The 18912-nt window shown below is 43.6% G+C and overlaps 1 protein-coding gene across 2 annotated transcripts in view; it reads left to right on the forward strand.

The window, feature by feature from the left end:
* The window catches only part of cdh4 (cadherin 4, type 1, R-cadherin (retinal)), a 178819-nt gene that overhangs the window by 107343 nt on the left and 52564 nt on the right, over positions 1-18912 (forward strand). For both annotated transcript variants that reach the window (XM_068720325.1, XM_068720326.1), the window contains exons 4-5: positions 5483-5709; positions 13041-13223. In XM_068720325.1, coding sequence (XP_068576426.1) covers positions 5483-5709; positions 13041-13223 — 410 coding nt within the window. The remainder of the gene's footprint in view (positions 1-5482; positions 5710-13040; positions 13224-18912) is intronic.

Below are 18912 nucleotides of genomic sequence, written 5' to 3' on the forward strand. Positions count from 1 at the left end.
TGCAAGACTTTTAACTTAAACTTCTCTTTACAACTGCATCTACTGCATAAAGAGGGTATTAAATGTCCCGTCCCGTCTCGTCCCCATTTTGCTGTCAGACGTCTATTTTTAGCTGTTGTAGCTGATATCATAATCTTTATTTATACACCTATTAAAGCGCAAAAAAACAGATCACTTAAATCACATTAAAAAAGCAGATCAAATTAGCAGTAGACGCAATGAATGGGGTGAGACATGCAGGATCAAAGCAAAACTCATAACAGGGAGGCTAAGACGGTAATAAAGGTTGTTATATAAAAGCAGGTCTATAAAAAGATCCATCGAAGTCTTAAAAATGATCCGCAAAAATCATATAATCTCTTCTAAAAACCAGCTAACAAGTGAATAAACGCTTACAAATCTTGACCCTTTTCTGCACCTCTTTTGGGTCTCTTGTGCCATATGTTCTCAGCTCACTTTAACAGCGGTGATAACTGGCCCACCAGGGTCTCCAGGCCTTTGGCTCGGACCGGCTCTCGGGGAGAAAGTTCCTCAGTCTGCAGGGAATACGAGAGGAAGATAGAGGAGGACAGGTGGGGGGTTTAAACAGGGAGGAAGTAAGGATGGTAGGAGGTAAGGAGGACTGCTGTGTCTCTGCTGAACAGGGAAGTGGAGGAGACGGGGAAGAGACGGGTGACAGCGAGAGGAGAGAATGGCGGGGAGGCGTGCGCGGTCGACAGGTGAACATGGGGTAGGCGGATGCGGAGGGATGAGGGAGGCATGCTCCGTGTGGATGCACAAAGCAGGTAGAGCAGAGTTCCTACCTGTCATCTACATTATGCACATGTAATGTTTCCATACAAGAGCGGCTTTGGCCTCCCCGAGGGTATTGTCGTGGATCTTCAAGCTGGAAGAGACAAAGAGCATAAGCGTGTCTCTCTCTCTCTCCCCCTCTCTCCCCCTATGTGTGTGCAGAGGACTCGGTGGTCGGCAGTCACGGCTGCTTGCCCGCTCTGTTTTAGCCGCGCCTGTGCTGCGCTAGCCGCTCTGTTGGACAGCATGTTCTCTGCCGTACGCGTCCAAAGAAGAGCAGCCAAGCAGAATGACACCAGCCTCAGCAGCCTGCCAAACACCGCTGTGGATGGCAGGACACACTAAAATATACAGAACACACTTTGGCACACAGAGACAAACACACACACACACTCAGGAGGATGCACACACTCAATACATGCACACTCAGAGGCAGACCAACACTGTACGGCACACACACACACTGCGCTTTTAGGCTACAAAATAGAAAAACTGAATGCAAACATACACACACACACACACACACACACACACACACACACACTTAAGCTGGTGGTGTTAATACCCCTGATGTTTTTCTCCGGCACTACTTCAGCAAAACACAGGGACACACATCGATAACGACGAAGAAGGCAATTGACATAATAGATCTCTGAGTCAGAAGGCCGTTGCCATAACCAGCAAGGCACAAAATCGACCCTACTTGTACACAGTTGACGCTGCCAGCTGATTGTGAACTGCTGAGATGGCAGTTTGAAGCAACAGTATCGGCCTTCCCACGGAGCGCATTTCGCCACGCCCACTCACTTCATCACCACCACATGTGTATATTTTCACGGCTTGACACTTCTTGACACACCTTCGGGCAAGTAGCTGAGATGTTTGTGTGCGATAGCCAAACTTACTTGTCCAAAACAGAAAATGTGGGCCTATTAAGAAATGGTTTGGACAAAGAAACTATGTTATCCTTTTGCTTATCCTTTTGTGTTGTCATATAAATTGGTTATTTGCATGAAAGCACACAATTCAAATGATAAGAAAATAGATGATTTGATTAAACATATTTTGGGGGCATTAGTATTTTTAATTATGTATCAAAAGCTGCTTAGAGCAAGCATTAGGAAGTTAAACGTGTCATAATTCCCTTTCTAATATCTATTTTATATTGCTATAAAAACAGCTTCTTCAAACAACTGTATTCATTCAAGTTTCTCGCCAAAAACTAATTTTTACAAGATTACATTCCAACACATAATGTTTTAATTTACCTTTCTTTGCTCAATATTGATTTTTACCGTTTGGAGCTTAAACGCATCATGATGCAAGTCAATGTAACCTCCGTTAACTGCAGTTAACTCCGTTATCAGTAGAACTGCGCTAGGGAGAGACCTTCTGCTGTCTGCAGGCGAGCCGGTCACTGCGATTACTTTGGTCAGCATGATGGGAATGAATAACAATGTAATAGGCCGTGTCTCATTAAGTTAGTTGCTATTTGTTAGCTCTGTTATTTAGCCAAGCAGAACAGTACTGCTTGCATTTTAGTCCATGCTGCTGTTTGCATGGACCGTGTTCAGAAACAAGCTTCAGTCTGCAGAGAGGTCTTCAAAGTTGAACACAGTGAGTATAGCTGAGAGTCTTCACCCTGACGCTGAGATACATGCTGGATAGATAAACCCAATCGTCAAGATATTTAGTTGATCTTCAAAATGTATTTAAAAACTCACTGAAAGAAGCTGATTTAGACTTATCCTACCGCATATGTCACTACGACGAGTTGATTGCATCTATTAGCTTAGAGTTGTTGAAATGAATATGTTATAAAGCTGACTGACAAGCACACACATCACCCTTAAACATTACTGGAGGAACAGCTGGTGAATGGAGCTGCCTGGAGATATCTGGCAACAAAGTCTGATGTCCTTGTGTTTGCTGGATTTTATCAACTGAGCCTCCGAGAAGAGTGAGCGAAATGATTAAATATCATTGATAAAGGTACACAGCAGTCATACAAAGTGTGATATAACAATAACATGTAGAGAAACAATGCAGTGATGCACTCAGCCGGAGTCTCTTCCATTCAGTCCTTGGGCTCCAGATGAGTCCAGTGGCAGTATTGATTGAACCTGCAGTAAAATATGGATGTGATTATTAATTGATGAAGGTCTGACTGCGGGTTTACTGACCTTCAGGGCCGTCAGCCTGAAGCATCGCCTTACGTTATTCATTTCAACTTCAATTTCTCGCACGTAAGCATGCTGTAGTTTGCCCAGCGCAACATGACAAAACAAATTACATGCAACAGAGAACAATTACATCAAATACGCACAGATTAGTTATCCCCAGTGTTAGTCTTCACTCACTGCTTCTATTTCCATTATGATGTGACAGCGATGAATAATCTGCATTGCTACATTTGCACATTAGCTCCTCGTGTCTCAAAACTGAGGATTGTTCTTTTGTGGCAGAGAAAATTGTTCCAATTACTGTTTGATTTTATATATTTTCTAATTTACCTCTTTCTTTTTCTGTGTGCTACACTATCTTCATCTCCCGCCTTCTCCTTTAATCCTGCCATCTCTCTCTCTCTCTCACACACACACACACACACACACACACACACACACACACACACACACACACACATGCACAGTTCCTCTATCAGTATCTAGTCTCAGCGTTGTTTCCCTCTGCTGCTTTCATCTCCATTTAACAGCGTGGCAGATCAGATCCCACCAACTGATTTGAATGCGCTTTGTGAACGGGAGTTTTAATGAATATCAACGCATTTATGAATATTTTCACACTAAGTAGATGTGTTAGGAATCAGGGTCGTGGTCCCGGCCCCTCGCGGCTACGAACCAGTGGGCGGTGAATGGTAAGCTGAGAGGTGGCCCGGTGCCCTAGCAGAAAATCAAAGTCATTCTTCTAACAATGCTGCACTATGGCGATCCCTCACAGTCCACATGTGTGTTCCCATGCCAACTGGCATCAACCACAGCACAGGGGGCAACAGGCAGACCCTTGGAGACCTTGATGGTTTTAATGTAGAATTAACATCCAAATTGATATATGCACCAGCTAGCTGTGGTTTGAATTCACTCCCATGCGTATGCACACACACACACACACACACACACACACACAGGCAGGAACACACACCCGCGCGCATTCATAAGCATAAGCCCTTTGCAGTGTGTGCTCGTGTCTTTAAACCCTGCTTCTCCCAGCTGCACCACAAGAGACCTGTCTAAGTGACAACAATTAGCCTGCTCAGTTCAAGCTAATTGAAGTCATTTGCATAATACATGCTTGCCATCACAATTCATCTGTGGACAATTCAAGCAGGTCTGTGTCATATTGTCACAACCTGATGTGAGATTTCCTCCCCCCCACACACACTGGCTTGATAAATGATCCCCAAAGTCAGTTAACACAAAGCATATCATTCACATAAGGATTGTTCTCTGTTATGTTATTCTTCTAATGAAAATAAGGATTGCATTTGCCAACATAGACAGATGCACACGTTGTCAAAACTGTGTTTACCGTCCGTCCCATTATGCATGCAATTACTCAGAGGTTGAAAACAAACAGCCGAGGAGATCTCGTGCTTTATTAGCCTGTTGTTTGGGAGCTGTTTTTGACAGGAAGCTGGGCAATAAATTAAATAGATGGCTTGATAAAAAGCTTGCTGTGCAGAATTCTTCACGCTGGATTTTTGAAAAATCACGCTGCCACAGCTCATAACAGACGATCTGTTCCCTGGGTGATTTATGAAATCAATTTGTCTTGTTATCAACAGCCAGAGTTTGTGAGATAGCATCATTCAGAGCACATGCTTTTCAACTTGCGGGTAGACGGAGACGGGCGGGTGGGGTGTGGACATAATAGACACGTTGAAAACAACAAATCAGTCATTCATGTCGTTGCATCATGCTATGAATCATGGGATGATGATGATGATGCATTGAGTGTTGATTAAATTTGGCAATGAAATGAAAGGATTTTACAAATAGTCGTGTCGGAGACCGTTGGTTTCGCCTGTGTTTTGTGTGGTGTAATGGCATATTCATGTCTGCTGTCACCAGACAATCTGCACTGATGCACTCAGCAGCCGAACACCATCTCTCTGCTTGTTTCTCTGTGACCCTTTGCTCATGTGGGGAGTGGAAACGCTGCAAACCATCCTTCCACACCGCTCATACAGACCAATATAGTACATTACTCTGGAAACAGGATTATGAAGCTTGTGTGTGCAAACATGGGCATCCTCACTGCTCCTTTTCTTTCGTCTAAGTCAAGCTGAACCCTCCGAATGTCATTCAAGACTGTGCTCCACGCGCCAGGCAGCAAAGCATGGAGCGCAGTCGGCCCTAGTCAGCCTAATTCTCTTCTGGCTCTCCGGAGGGAAAGGCTGTTTCAACATGGCTATCCGTCTACTTTGGGAAAAGAATGATATTTTAAAAAGAATTCCGCTTCACAACCAGATAAGCAGTTTGTTTTTGCCAAAGACGTCAAAGTTGGGAATCAAAAGTCACAGCGGACGGGATGTTTCAAGATACATCTTGATGGATGCAGGTTAATCTTAAACGTGCCAGATGTGTCAAGGATTCGCGAAACACCCAGCGGAAAGTAAATCTCACTGTGCTTCTCTCTAATTCCGTTCCCCCGTTTCTGTCTCTCTCTGCAGTGAAGTTCGAGGATTGCCAGCGCAGCAGAGAGGTGGGCTTCGTCAGCAGCGACCCCAACTTCAGCGTGAGGCCCGACGGGTCGGTGTATGCCGAGCAGGAGCTGGCCAACCTGTCGGAGCCCGTCCAGTTCATGGTGACGGCCCGGGGGTTCCATGACGCACACATCTGGGAGACCACCGTGAAGCTAGCCCTGGCCGGACATCCTCATCCTTTAGCCCTGACGAAGGTAACGAGGGAGAACACGTTCAGGAATAGATAGACACAAGGGCACACGGATGGGACCGCTACAATTGTTCCCTCGGGATTACGCTGCCAATTTAATACGTTTTCACCTAACCCTAACTCACAGGGTGTTACAACTAAAATGCCACTTGCCCTCTTGACCATTGCTGAAAAGCTGTTTTCCCATCTTCTGTCCAAAGAAACTTTCCAGAGGTTAAAGGTGTTGAGGTTGAGGGTTCTGGTGTTGTGATGGTATCATGTTATACTGATAAATAGTCAATCGACTGCGTTTCCTTCTCAAAGCGCTTTACAACACAAGCCAGCAGTCACCCATTCATATCCTGTTGGTGAAAACTACTCATTAGGAGCGATAAATAGTCACAAGCACACTCAGTTTGTGGTTCCGTATCTTGCCCAAGGACACTTTAACATGTAGACTGCTGGGGCCAGGTATCGAACCGCTGACCTTCTGATTAATGGACAACGATCCTTGTTGATAACGCTCCCACAAATCACTCTCTTTCATTAGCAAAAAAAGACACGTTAACCGTACAAAATAAAACCTTTCTTGTTATGTGGTTAATGTGCTCTCTGCACACACAATCAAAGATAGTTTGTAAGGTAAACATCACTATGTAACACCACTAAATGACCGAGGATGTGGGATTTAATGGTTCAGGGAGACAGATTAACTACTCCTCTCTCCGTGACCGTATCACATAAATATCAGGTAAATGTTGGACATACCACATCACTACTTTAACCATATAAACCTAATAGCTCCGTATTGGGACCTCTAGTATTCAAGTAGCTTGTGAAAAAGAGGGTGTCGAAGTAAGAAGATATTACTATGTGCCAGATGCTTTTAATTATTTAATACAGTATAGAAGCTGTGTCTGCCTAATCAGTCAACAAATGGTGGTTACAGATCTTTGTTACAGACATTAATAACTTGAGTTACTTGCAAGTGTTGAAAGCTAAACCTAATTATATTTGATAAAAGTATTTTTTAAAAGGATTTAGATTTGATAAGAGGATTTGGAACTGGATTTAAATTCAATGAAATGCTATTAAACCCCAACCCTAGGTTGCTTGCCTGATTAGATATGCTTCATTATCTGGAGAAAGTGTAAAGCAGCTTCCTAATGAAGGATCTGATCAGAACTGCCTCTTTTCAGAGTCCTTTTAGTATTTACAGTAGGAACACTACTGTCTCTCTGACCCTGTGTGTAGTCACCATGTACACCGTCATTGTGTTTCCAGCTACCTCTAAGGCAAGATTTTATGACATTGCGTGCACGGCAGTTAGGATGCAGTGCTTCTTTGTATGTGACAAGTAGAGACATGGCCCTATTTGCTGCCAAGGCTCTGTTGGCTAGCAGAGACTGTAAAACTACACGGGGCCAAATGTATAGCCACTGTTACTGACTTCCACCACCGGGCTGCACTTTGTTGAGCGACATACCCATTATCATTTTTCCTGCACTACTTGTTGAACGCCATTGGGCTTAATGTTCCGTCATGTTTCTAATCATGACAAAAAGCCAGAGACTCGTGTAGCTAAAGCAATTGCAGAGTGGGGATTAAAATTCTGCCCACTCCTGGCAGTGCAATAATGGAGACTGGGAAATAATTGACATTGATTGAGCTAATGTTCCACTCTAGCGGAGTCTGCGAGGACCAGGTGATGTAGTTTTCGGCGTATAATAATGTTCCCCACATCATGGAGCTGGAGAAAGATTCAATAATTGAACAAGAAATAAATGTGTTTTTTTCTCTAATCACATGGAAATTTGAAAACCAGCTTTCATGCGTGCAGTGCAGCTTGCATTCCTGCAAGAATAATGTTTACATGTGTTCGTGTCACTGCTTTCCTCACATGCAATAAACGGGTGCTACTGCTACCGTAGAATTTAGTTCCAATGTCCCGGTACGCCCCGAGGAGGAATAAAACCTGAATACCTGTTTCATTAGGAGCCTAGTCATTAAAAAAGTAATTATTAAAATATAGTATGTGCTACAGGATAATGTGCGACAGGAACATGGGTGAAGGAATGCCTATTAAGATACCAAAAATACACTTTGGTTGGTGGTTAATTTCATGTCCCTGCTGCTTGTAACATGGTGTAGAACTAGTTCAGTACTACCATTTCTCATGGACCCGCATTATTAAAACTGCATAAAATTCCAGGCATTGAGTGAAACATTGAGTGACAACCTCCACGAGGCTGAAAAATCTCCCTTTTAAACAGTTTGTCCTCACTGACATCTACTATTTATGACTTATAGAAACCATTCCTTCATTTGACAGTAAAAGCAGAAAGTCGGCATTTCTCCTGCAGTTTGACTGTTTGTACGATGCAGAGGAAAACCACTTCAAACGAATTCATGGCACAGTAGTGCACAGAGGTTTATTGTTTATTATGTTTAACATCTGCTAATTAGAACTAAATATAAAGTACGATTGAAATGAATAGGAACGTCATTCCGTTTGCAGGTAGTTTGTCTTGAACCAAAGTATTGGACAGATTATATGCAGACCAGATAATGGGGCAAGAGAAAAAGTCAGGGCATCACTAAACTGATTACAGTTCATTCTGAGGGGAAAATGAATGTCTGTACAAAAATGTAATCACAATCCTTCCAATAATTTCCAAAACCCTTTCACTCAAAACCACCAATGTGAACCTGATGGTGGCGCTAGAGATAAATTTCAATCTAGACCAAAGTAATAGACCCCACGGCGGGCCAGCATTGCCCTCTCTAGAGTCTAAAAGTACTCTTTCCAGTCTGAAGCTCAAATAATACTTTCTGTGATTACGTGAAAGTATTATTTGTCACGGTTGTCACCTGACAACCATGTATGAACATGTTCGTGCAAAAACGGCAAACCGAATTAAACGTGCCGTAGTTAATCCGTCCCGTATTTCTTCTCCCTCGATATATACAGTAGCATTGTAAACTATTTGTGTGCGGCAATGACTTCTCGTGATATTTATGCCTCTGCGCTGGCGATAGCGTAGCGGTAGTGTCTGACAAAATGGAAAGAGTCTCTCTCTAAAGGATGAAATCTCGCGAGGTGATATGTTGCTGGAATGGTGGAAACACGAGTGCTAGTCAGTCTTTGTTGTGTTGGAGTACAGAAACCGTAGCTTAGTGTTACCTTAAAGATATTCAATGTCATGGCTAAATGTATTTGGACGATATCGACAATATAGATGAGGTCTTTGAATTTGATTGCTGCCTGTAGCCTATTTAATTTGAGCCAGAGTATAATGATATTCAGATTTCTCAACGAGACGTCTCCTTAAGTGGAACACAAAAACAAACAGACCAGATCAAGTTAAAGTATAAAAGAAAAATAACCTTTGAATTTCTCTGTAGGCTCCTTTCCATAATGTTGTCAGACACTTATGATGACAATCTGAGCCTGTCAGTGGCAAGAACAAAAAAAAGTTACATTGACGCTGCTCACTTGCCCTCGCAGCTCATTTTGTGTCTGCTAGTTGCAGAACTCTCCCTCAATACTGGACCAATTTCCAAAATTGTGGTCCCCATTAGTCACTTAGACACAAAAGAAAGGAAAATACCAAAGTTAGTCGGGAACTGAAGTGTGGCCAATTTTCCTTTTCTAGTTCGGTAAACACACAAACACACACACAGAGGTAAGTAGTTGTTATCTGAGCTCATCTCTTTGTTCTATTTATTTTACAAATGATCGCATCACCTACAGTAACGGCAACCTCCAGTATCTCTGCCTTATCAACGTGGATATCCTCTTCCTCTCAATGCTGATTAATACACAGACGGCTCAAATAGCAGCTCATTTTGTGTAGAGACGGTTGTTCATCAGTTCTCAGTTGAATTGGCTCAAACACAACAATACGTTGCGACTTCTTCCTCTTGCTACGCTCGCTTTTGTCGAATAGCACCAGTGAGAGTGCACTGATTTGTTTTTAATAACTGGCTCAGTTTCTCACTGTGCTGTTTTGGCAGCAGAAAGGTGCTCGGTGATCAACCCTCTGATTTTAGTATCATTTTAGTATCATTTTGTGTACAATACCACAGCAATTGAAGTGTAGTGCATCTTTGACCCGAGAGCCCTTTCCACTGTGTCTATGTACTCAGGCTATCGCAGCTCACACAGGTAGGGCCTCTCGTTGAGTGCTCTCCAGCTCGTACTGATTTCATGGCACGTTGGTTTGACTTCTCTACCAGCTTAGAGCCCATCAGTTATGCACCGCTGGATGTGGACTCGACCGGTTGCCAGAGCGGGTTTTAGTGCTTATTTGATTTGCATTTTTTACCGCACTCTCCCCCAGACAGCCTCACCTGTTCGAGGTAGATTACAGCGAAGGCCGGCAGCGGGGTGGAACGTAGGACCCTGGGGTCCACTGGTCGATGAAAAGCAAGACTGGCATGGTCGGATGGTTGCGCTTTCGCTGTGTGCTTTAACTTTGTGATTATAGCCTGATTATGTTGACAATCCACACTGGAAAGCTGCACGTCTCAACAGGCAAATAGCAGCTATGAGAATTTCAATACTTTTTTTTTTTTTACACAAGTTAGGTTTAAATGTTATTTTTCTTCATTTTAGTTTTTGAGAAAAGATCTCACGGGAGAACATTCTCCTGACTGAAGACTAGCACTGTGATCTCTCTTTTTTTATCATAGCGAACTAGCAAAGGGAACTGCAGCACTAAAGACATAACAAAAAAATAACATCTGAAGACCTGAATCAAATGTTTTCAGAGCCACACCGAACAGAGAATGGGAAAATGAGCACACACTCTTATTGTATTGTTCTGCCCGTTTGTCAGGCTGATAACCTCCAGATGTCAGCTCCAGGGCTCCAGGGCTGCCGGCCTGAAGAATGCCCCAGTAATGTGCGGCCTGCCTGGGAGTTGGGAGCTGCCAGCTGGCCCTGCCTGCCTCTGGGTTGCAGGAGCCCCCGGGCGCTTCAGGGACACACTTACAGACTCCTGGTCATGTGCTCATGCACATGCACTCTCTGGGTCACGCACAGACTGATGCACCCGCACATATGTTTGTGCGTTATTTTCACGCATTTGTACATGTGCAGTCATGCCTGCATTAAGGCCTGCACTCATGATTTCCCATATGTGCGCACAGGCATGACTGAACACAATGCACACTAAATTCATACACAGATATTCAGACAAAAAAAATAAAAAATCCCCAAAACCTAATAAGCACCTAGCTTCTTCGCAGCGCCCGAAGAGTTTCTTTCTTTCCTTTGTAATCCTGGTATTGTCACAATGCCAACAGCCTGTCATCTGCCATGCTGTTTGAAAGTGACAGTCACATGCAGCCACTACACTGATATCATCCACAAGCAGACTTAAAATAAAAGGATGTCTCCCTTTCATTGTCTCCCTCTTTGTCTGTCTCTCTGCCTGACCGTCTCCCCTCCTGACTTCTGTTTTGGCATCCTTTCCAAAGGAATGCTGGGACCCCGACCAATCGGATGCTTCAACCTCGTTATCGTCAGGCCTGATGGGGCCGCCTACGTCAGTGGGCTGATTGGCGTATAGAGCAGCTATTCATTCATTGTGTTTCTCTGCAGATAAGGACTCTATCATGATAGGAGCACACTGACAGAGCATAGATGAGGAGGAGCAGTGATGTGGTCTCATATATGTCATAGCTGTCCCTATGCGCTGACATGGAGACAGGCCTGATGATTCGCCATTATCTGTGCTGCTTTGCGTGATTCGTTTTTTCAGCATGATCTTTGTTTTTCCTTATTTGTTTGAAATGAGCATCTGCAAATATACACACCGCCACAGAAACACACACACACGCATTCACAGACAGAGACTAATTCCACCTGCCGTCCATGGAGGCTGGGTTGGCAGCATCCCTGCCTCCCCCGTGCCAGTTGGTACCTGTGAGTGTTTTGGATGAGTGGAGCCGGAACGAGAGTTATCTTATCTGGGAAACACATCTGGTCCCTCCTCGTTCCTCTTTCTGTCCTCTAACCATCCGCTCGGTCGCCCCCGCTCCCTCCACGCCGTGCTCCCGCCCAGCTAAACACTCAGCACCGGCTGTACGGAGGTCCGCGCCGAGCTCCAATCATGTGAGCTGCCAAATGTGTTGAAGAGTTCAAACAAAAGATGAAAAACATACCCTGCGTTTGCTCAGGTGCAGCTTACAGTCACAGGCAAAGCGGGTGCATATTGATATGATGAACCCGGCGGCCTGCGTTTGGCGTGGCAACGAAGCCGCGGTTGCTCGGGTGCACTGCGTTGCCTGTGTGTTGCCTGCGTTGTGTGTATTCCAGGTGGGATGAGCAGGAGGATTTCCACTGTGCTTCAGGTGACAGTGACACAATGGCAATGAGTGTGTGTGTGTGTGTGTGTGTGTGTGTGTGTGTGTGTGTGTGTGTGTGTGTGTGTGTGTGTGTGTGTGTGTGTGTGTGTGTGTGTGTGTGTGTGTGTGTGTGTGTGTGTGTATACACACAGGGCCCAGAGACAACAATAGGATTAGGTGGATTACAGCAATACAACCATTTTACACAGGAGGACACCATAGAGGATTGGGTAAAAAACACTCCGTCTTTTAGACACCCTTCTAACCCTCATTTCACGAGGCAAGATGAGCAAGAACACAATCTCCTCTCTGCAGCTGTAGCTGGAGGGAGTCATCGCGGAGGGTTGTATACACCCATACATTCCTTCAAAGGAGTTACCCATAATACCGCTGTCCTGTATGATGTCAAAGGTACCTCGCCATCAAAAATAAGAAGTAGTTCTCACATCCAAACAAAACTGCTGGGTGGTGTCCCGTTTCTCTCCCCTGCTCCCCTTGCTATTACACTGGTATTTCATCAACACCTGTTTTATCTGACGATATAGGCTTCTGTCAAGGCAGAGTGTCACATTGTTCTCTGTCTTCAGCAGGAATAATGGCGTCTGCTTTTAAAAATCTGTGCAGGAATGCAGACAAAGGCACAACACCTCGGTGGACAAAACCCAGCCGCGTAGCCTGGGGGAGGCCTCGCTGTCTTAGCCGAGGGCTTGGGCAGGCTAAAGTGTGTCTTGCCAAAGGCCTCATGAGATGTGATGCAGCAGCATTCATGAAAAAAAAAAAAAAAAGATTCATATTTTCTCGTGTCTTCCGCTCTGTCACTCCTCCAAAATGGGGTTATTGTCGGCGTGACACCCGGCATTTTAGTTTCAATTTTAGCATCACTTTATAGATTCACCTTCCAACCTGTCGTGGGAAAATAGCATTCTTCAAACGATAACGATGCGCAAGTTATTCAATGCGAGATGTGGCACAGTGTGACATGTTTTGGGTTTTTCTTTTCAGGGTGGCATTGAAGAAATGCTGTCAAGAGCCTGGGATTCCCAACCCAGAGTTATCAAGTTTCCTCGAAAACATCAGAGGGGCTCCTCTGCCAATGGGCTGAGGCGACAGAAGAGAGACTGGGTCATCCCGCCTATCAACGTGCCCGAAAACTCCCGAGGACCCTTCCCTCACATGCTTGTCAGAGTGAGTGACATGTTTATATAATTTCAGCAAATACCACACTTGATGTGGAATATGTCTTTGGTGCACCGCAGAACTTTTTACATAACTTGTCTTTGCAGAGAAATGCAATGAAAGGTAGACAAGTCATGTTTTTTTTTTTTTCTAAGCACTTACTCAGGTCAGGAAAGAGAGAAGATTGGTGAATATGGAGTAATATCTCTTACAATCACCACGAGGCCAAGAGACACAACATTCTGGTATTTTCTATCAAGCACACCCAGCAGGCTAAAAGCGCTGCACTTGTCTCCGATTTAAGTCATGATGCCAGGTGATTTGTCTGCTGTGCCTCTGGGCGCCGCAGACAGGCAGAAGGAAAATAATAATCGTTGCTTGGAAAGCACACAAATATGCACTTCATGCTTGGTTTCAGAAGAATAGATCTGAGGATTACTCTGGAGTATTCTCTCTCCGTGGCGTTCCTACACCTGTTACTATAGCAGGTGAACTATTTTTCGCATCACAGTGCATCTTTTTGTAGATTACGGCACATCTAAATTGTTGGGCGATCACGACATCCATATTGTACCGAGGTTGGGGAACACTTGGAGATCCACGTTTGCTGAAGGATTGCGTTAGCGTTTTAGCATTTATTCTGCAACAAATAAAGCAGTTTAACAGATTTTTTTTTTATATATGGATGCTAATGATTGTGCACAATTCAGTTTTCCAGAGGCATGCATTGCTTTACTGCAATGAAGTTGCATACAATGTTTTCTCTCTGACCAAAACTCAATGTCTTCAAATCTCAATTCTAATATATTAGATTTTAAGATTTTAAGATTTTTTTCTAAGAGATGAGGATATGATGACATGTTACTGTTATGCGTCAACCACTCGTCCACCAGGAGCCAGATGCATTTAACTCTGTTGAGTTACGACTAAAAGAAATATGCATACACACCCTTCTCTGCAGATTTCCAAAGGCCTGGATCTCTTTTATGAATTTCCCTCAAACGTTGGGAAGGTCGCCTATAGGGATTTAGTGTATAACGTCTAAACAGACGTTTCCCTCTGAGATATGCAATGAATTATAAAACAAGGGAAAGTACCAAAGCAGAATAAATAACAAAGAATAGTACAATTGAGCATGCAACAGTCATTAAATGGAACATGTATAATAAGCACTTGACAATGATTAAATAATTTCAATTTGCAAGTGTAGTCTGCAAAAAATAATTAATTCTTAATGAAACTGACTGACAGCCGAAAAAAGAATATTGCTATATATTGGATTTGGTCTCTCATCTTATTTTTTCCATTTCCATTTAATAAAAATAAAAAGTTTAACAGAGCATGTATGTAACCAGTTGTTAAATTACAACCAGTGGATCACAACGAATACTAGAAATAAGGAAAATCTAAAGCAAGCTTCTCATGGAGGCATCATACTCTCAGCTATGTGCTGCTACTCTAAACTCCCCTCTCTTGATGCCTCTTATCAGACACACAGACAGACATGCAGCTTTTTGCTGGCAGTTTTGACACACACATATATACATACACACACACACACACACACACATATATATATATATATATATATATATATATATATACACACACAAATACACACAAAGTCCCTTACGCCCATTTGTACAGCGAGGCTTACACTCCCGGATTACGGAAATCGCCTTTCACCAGTGTGTCGGCAAGAGGGCAGATTTTCCGCCAAGGCATGGAAACACTCACCCTCACACAAGACACACACACACACACACACACACACACACACACACACACACACAGCAGGGCCACGCAGTGTCAGGGGAGGCACCTAATTGTGCTGCCCTGCTAGAGAAATGGACCCTCTTTTATCCCCTTTTCACATGTCGGGTGTCAGATGGTTGGATTAAACCTCACGGGCTTCCTTTGTGCGTGTGGCCATGTGAGTTTTGAGGTTGACTTGGTGTGTGTGTGTGTGTGTGTGTGTTTGTGCGAGGGAACGTCTCCCAGCTTGCTTCCAGCTATACAGTGTGTGAACACAATATAGGTGTGTCTCAGCCCTCAGTCGTAGCTGAAAGTAGTGCACCATGGGGTGCGTGACTCATGCTGTCCCCGGCTCTCTCCTCAACACAAATCTCCGTTCTGACAGGCGGCCGAGGAGAGGAGCTCTGGGGATTTCGTGCTTTATCTTGCTGGTCTCAGAAGTGGCCAAGAACAGCCTTTAAAGCCTACACACTTGATTTCAGGACACGGCCGGCACTCTTTGCGCCGTGGAAACTCTTTGAGGTTTTCTTCACCTGTGTCTCTACACTCGAGCCGTCACACAGCCCGGTTCACTAGGTTTAAAAAGACCAATTAACCCTCGGAGTGTAATTACGGCTTTGCAAGCATCAAATGATGCAAATGACGCGCCCAAAGAGGTGTGTGGTGGAGCGGTGGTGGTTGTTCTCTTTGATTCAGTGGGAGCACAATGAGAGGCTAATGTAGCTCTGCTGCTGTAGGATATTTCATTAATCCAAGGCAAATCCAATTCCATGTACAAAAGAAAGTACTTGCTGATTTAATTATAAAAAATAATTCATACGATCATAAAGCTGTCATCTATTCCTTCATTGTCATTGTGTAATATTTATGGTGCTATTGAGGTTATATTCCACTGCCTTCTGACGTTACCACCGTCATCATCATCACAGCTGTTATTGCTCAGATGGCAATATTCTGTTTATGCCTCTGAAAGCTGCATTCACTTCCACGAAACAAAGAAAAAACACCCTCGCCCTCTCTCACACACACACACACACACACACACACACACACACACACACAGACCAACAGTGTGAAAGAGCGCCATTCCACTGCTGGCCATTTTCCCTTTGACGTGCAATTCGGTCATGACGAACCACAAGTGGTGCAGCTATGATGCCATTGATTTACCATTGTGCTCAAATGGAATATGCTTCCGAGCTTTCGCTGTCAAATTATTTGACATGACAGATGTAAGTGCAGTGGAAATGGAGAGATTGAAAAACAGCCTGAGTTAAATGGATACTGAGGTGGATGGAGAGAACTACTCCTTTTGAAAAGCAGTAAGGGTGGTAGATGTAAAAGGGAGAAAAGGGGACAGGCTGCGATTGAAAAAAAGAAAAGAAAAGACAGAAAGTCTTTTGGGGAGTGCTGTAAATCTGCAGGGTGAGGGAGGCCAACATTAGTTTCAGGCCATTTGTGGCATTCTCATCTCAACCGTCTCCTGCAGCACCTACACTGGGGCCAATGAGGCAAAACTGATGGAAAGCAGTCTGAATATGGGAGAGAGAAGACCCTCCTTTCATTGAACCAGGCCTCAAACACTGGCTCCCTCTTTGACCCACGGTTTGGACAAGGAAGCAAACAACATGAGCTGGAAATAATTGAGCACATTTTGGACATGTCATTTAATAATTATGTTATTCCACAGCCAAGGGAAAGACCAGACAAAAGTTTGTGTTTGCTGTTTCTTTTCCTCTCCGCATGACTCCATGTCCTTTCCATGGAGCTAAATGAAACTGTAATATGCAGTCCTTATCATGCATTCACATTCTTGTAGAAGAATGCAGGTCTTAAGGTGAATAGGTGAACCGGCCTATTAAAATGCATCTCAGCATGATTTGGTTCACCTCATTATTTTGAATAGCCCATTACGGTAGTGCTCATGGGTAATATGATACGGCACAGTGTAGTGTTGAATGTGTCACAGCCGGAATGACTGGGGGCTCCTCATTTAGAGGGATTTCATCAAAAGCAAACAGAAGCACACAAACAAAAAACAAATGTTCACTCACCACTCCAGTTAACTTTCCACACTTTTTGCAGAGGAAAACTTTAGAAACAGGAGGGAACGTGTGCCTTTTTTTATTGTTATTTTATTCTCTCTGCTAAAATATATGTGAGATATACTGTATCAATATATATATATGTGTGTGTGTGTGTGTGTGTGTGTGTGTGTGTGTGTGTGTGTAGGGGCAAGTAAGCTCAGTGATATTGAAATGTCAGTACTGCTGTTTGCTCAGTACCCAAAATGAAAACACGGTGGGTTATTTACAACCTCATATTGCAGAGTGTATTTCATTACAGCTCGTAATGAGCTCGTAATATGCTTTTTGGATACGCTTGTTTCGTCTGCAGTTTTATTGCATCTCTTGTTGCATTGGCATATATTGTTTCCACTGTATCTAGATTGTGTATGTGGGCGTGCCTGCACACGTGCGTGTTTCCACCGACATATAGGTAAATTAGGTAGTATGATGTACACCGTTAGATTACATCATTCAGGACCAAATGTATCTAAATTTAACACTGAATAGAATTCTTCACCCGGAAAAAGAAAGGTTATCAAATCAATTACTTTACTAAATCCACCAGCACAGTTTTGGAATGGAAAGCACATTCCTTCTCTTCTGAAAGAGGCAGTGAGGGACAGTGAAGGACAAACAACAGCAAAATAAAGCTTTACTCATTCAGCATCCCAAGCACATGTAGTTTCAGCAAAGTATTGCATCACAAATGACTTCCTCTAAATCATCTCATGTCGTATACCAGCCGATTGATTGGCAGGGAGTCGTTACTCATTCATTGGCTACTCTGAGTTCCAGTTGTTGGGGAGCCCAACGGCTTTAATTAAATGTTTTCTAACTTAAATAATACATTCAAACGTAGCATGTCATGGTAGTCGTTTGTATTTTTTGTTATATTGGGAAAGTTACAGTTAATTAGCATATTGTGTAAACCAAAATAGTCAGGGCTCAAGAGAAAATCTGTGTTTCCTTCAAAATGACTGACGGAGCGCTCCCACCCCCCCTGACAGTGTGTGATACTCTACAGTAGAACCCACGGCAAACATTTGATCTGTCTACTCTATTGAATCTATTAAAACTGCACAGGTTGAAAGCGGGTGCTTTTGACTGGGGGACTCCAATACATTTGTATTTTTAAAAAGCACAAATTAGAACAGAAGCAGAAAACAATGATGTGAAGTCATATTTACCAAAAAAAAAAAAAAAAAACGATTGGCAAAGTCATGAAGAGTCGCAATGACAGAATAAAGCACCTGTGACAAAAGGTAGACTACCTCTGGGGCCTGTGGGGATGAGGGTTAATGTCAGATCGTGGGGTTTATTTGGGTTCAAGCTATTTAAGGACTGCAGGGGTTTGATCTTGTGGAACTGTAGTTTCTATATTCTTCACTACTTAAACAGAGGACTGCTTACTGAGTAGACTGTGTCACATGTTCTGTCCTAATTGCTAAGCCACACAGCAGTAGGCTCCATTACATCGAACTAAAGCCTGTCGGTCTGTCCTTTGCATATCTTGAGAACCGCTTATCTCGACTTCATCTACTTCAGACTCGGTGCTTGTATTGCCGGAGACCCACGGGAGTGCTTTTGTAGACTTTGGTGCAATTTAGACACGTGACACGTTCAATGTGAATACACTCTAACTAAACAGCGGGGCGGGGGGGGGGGGGGGGGGGGGGGGGGGACTGCAATTTAACTCTACAATCTAACTCTTTTTCACTTCCCTGGAGTCAACACGAGCGGATAGCCAACTGGAAGCACAATCAAACCAGAGTGTATTTCAACAGTGTTTGGCGTCTTGGCTGTGTTCTTCTCCCCCATGAGTAGGACCATATTTCACTAATAACGTTACCGCCAGCAAAATACCTGCTTCACAG

This window comes from Cebidichthys violaceus, unplaced genomic scaffold, assembly GCF_023349555.1.
Source record: "Cebidichthys violaceus isolate CVI_PGR_0920_01 unplaced genomic scaffold, fCebVio1.0.p SCAF_25, whole genome shotgun sequence".
Lineage (NCBI taxonomy): Eukaryota > Metazoa > Chordata > Actinopteri > Perciformes > Stichaeidae > Cebidichthys > Cebidichthys violaceus.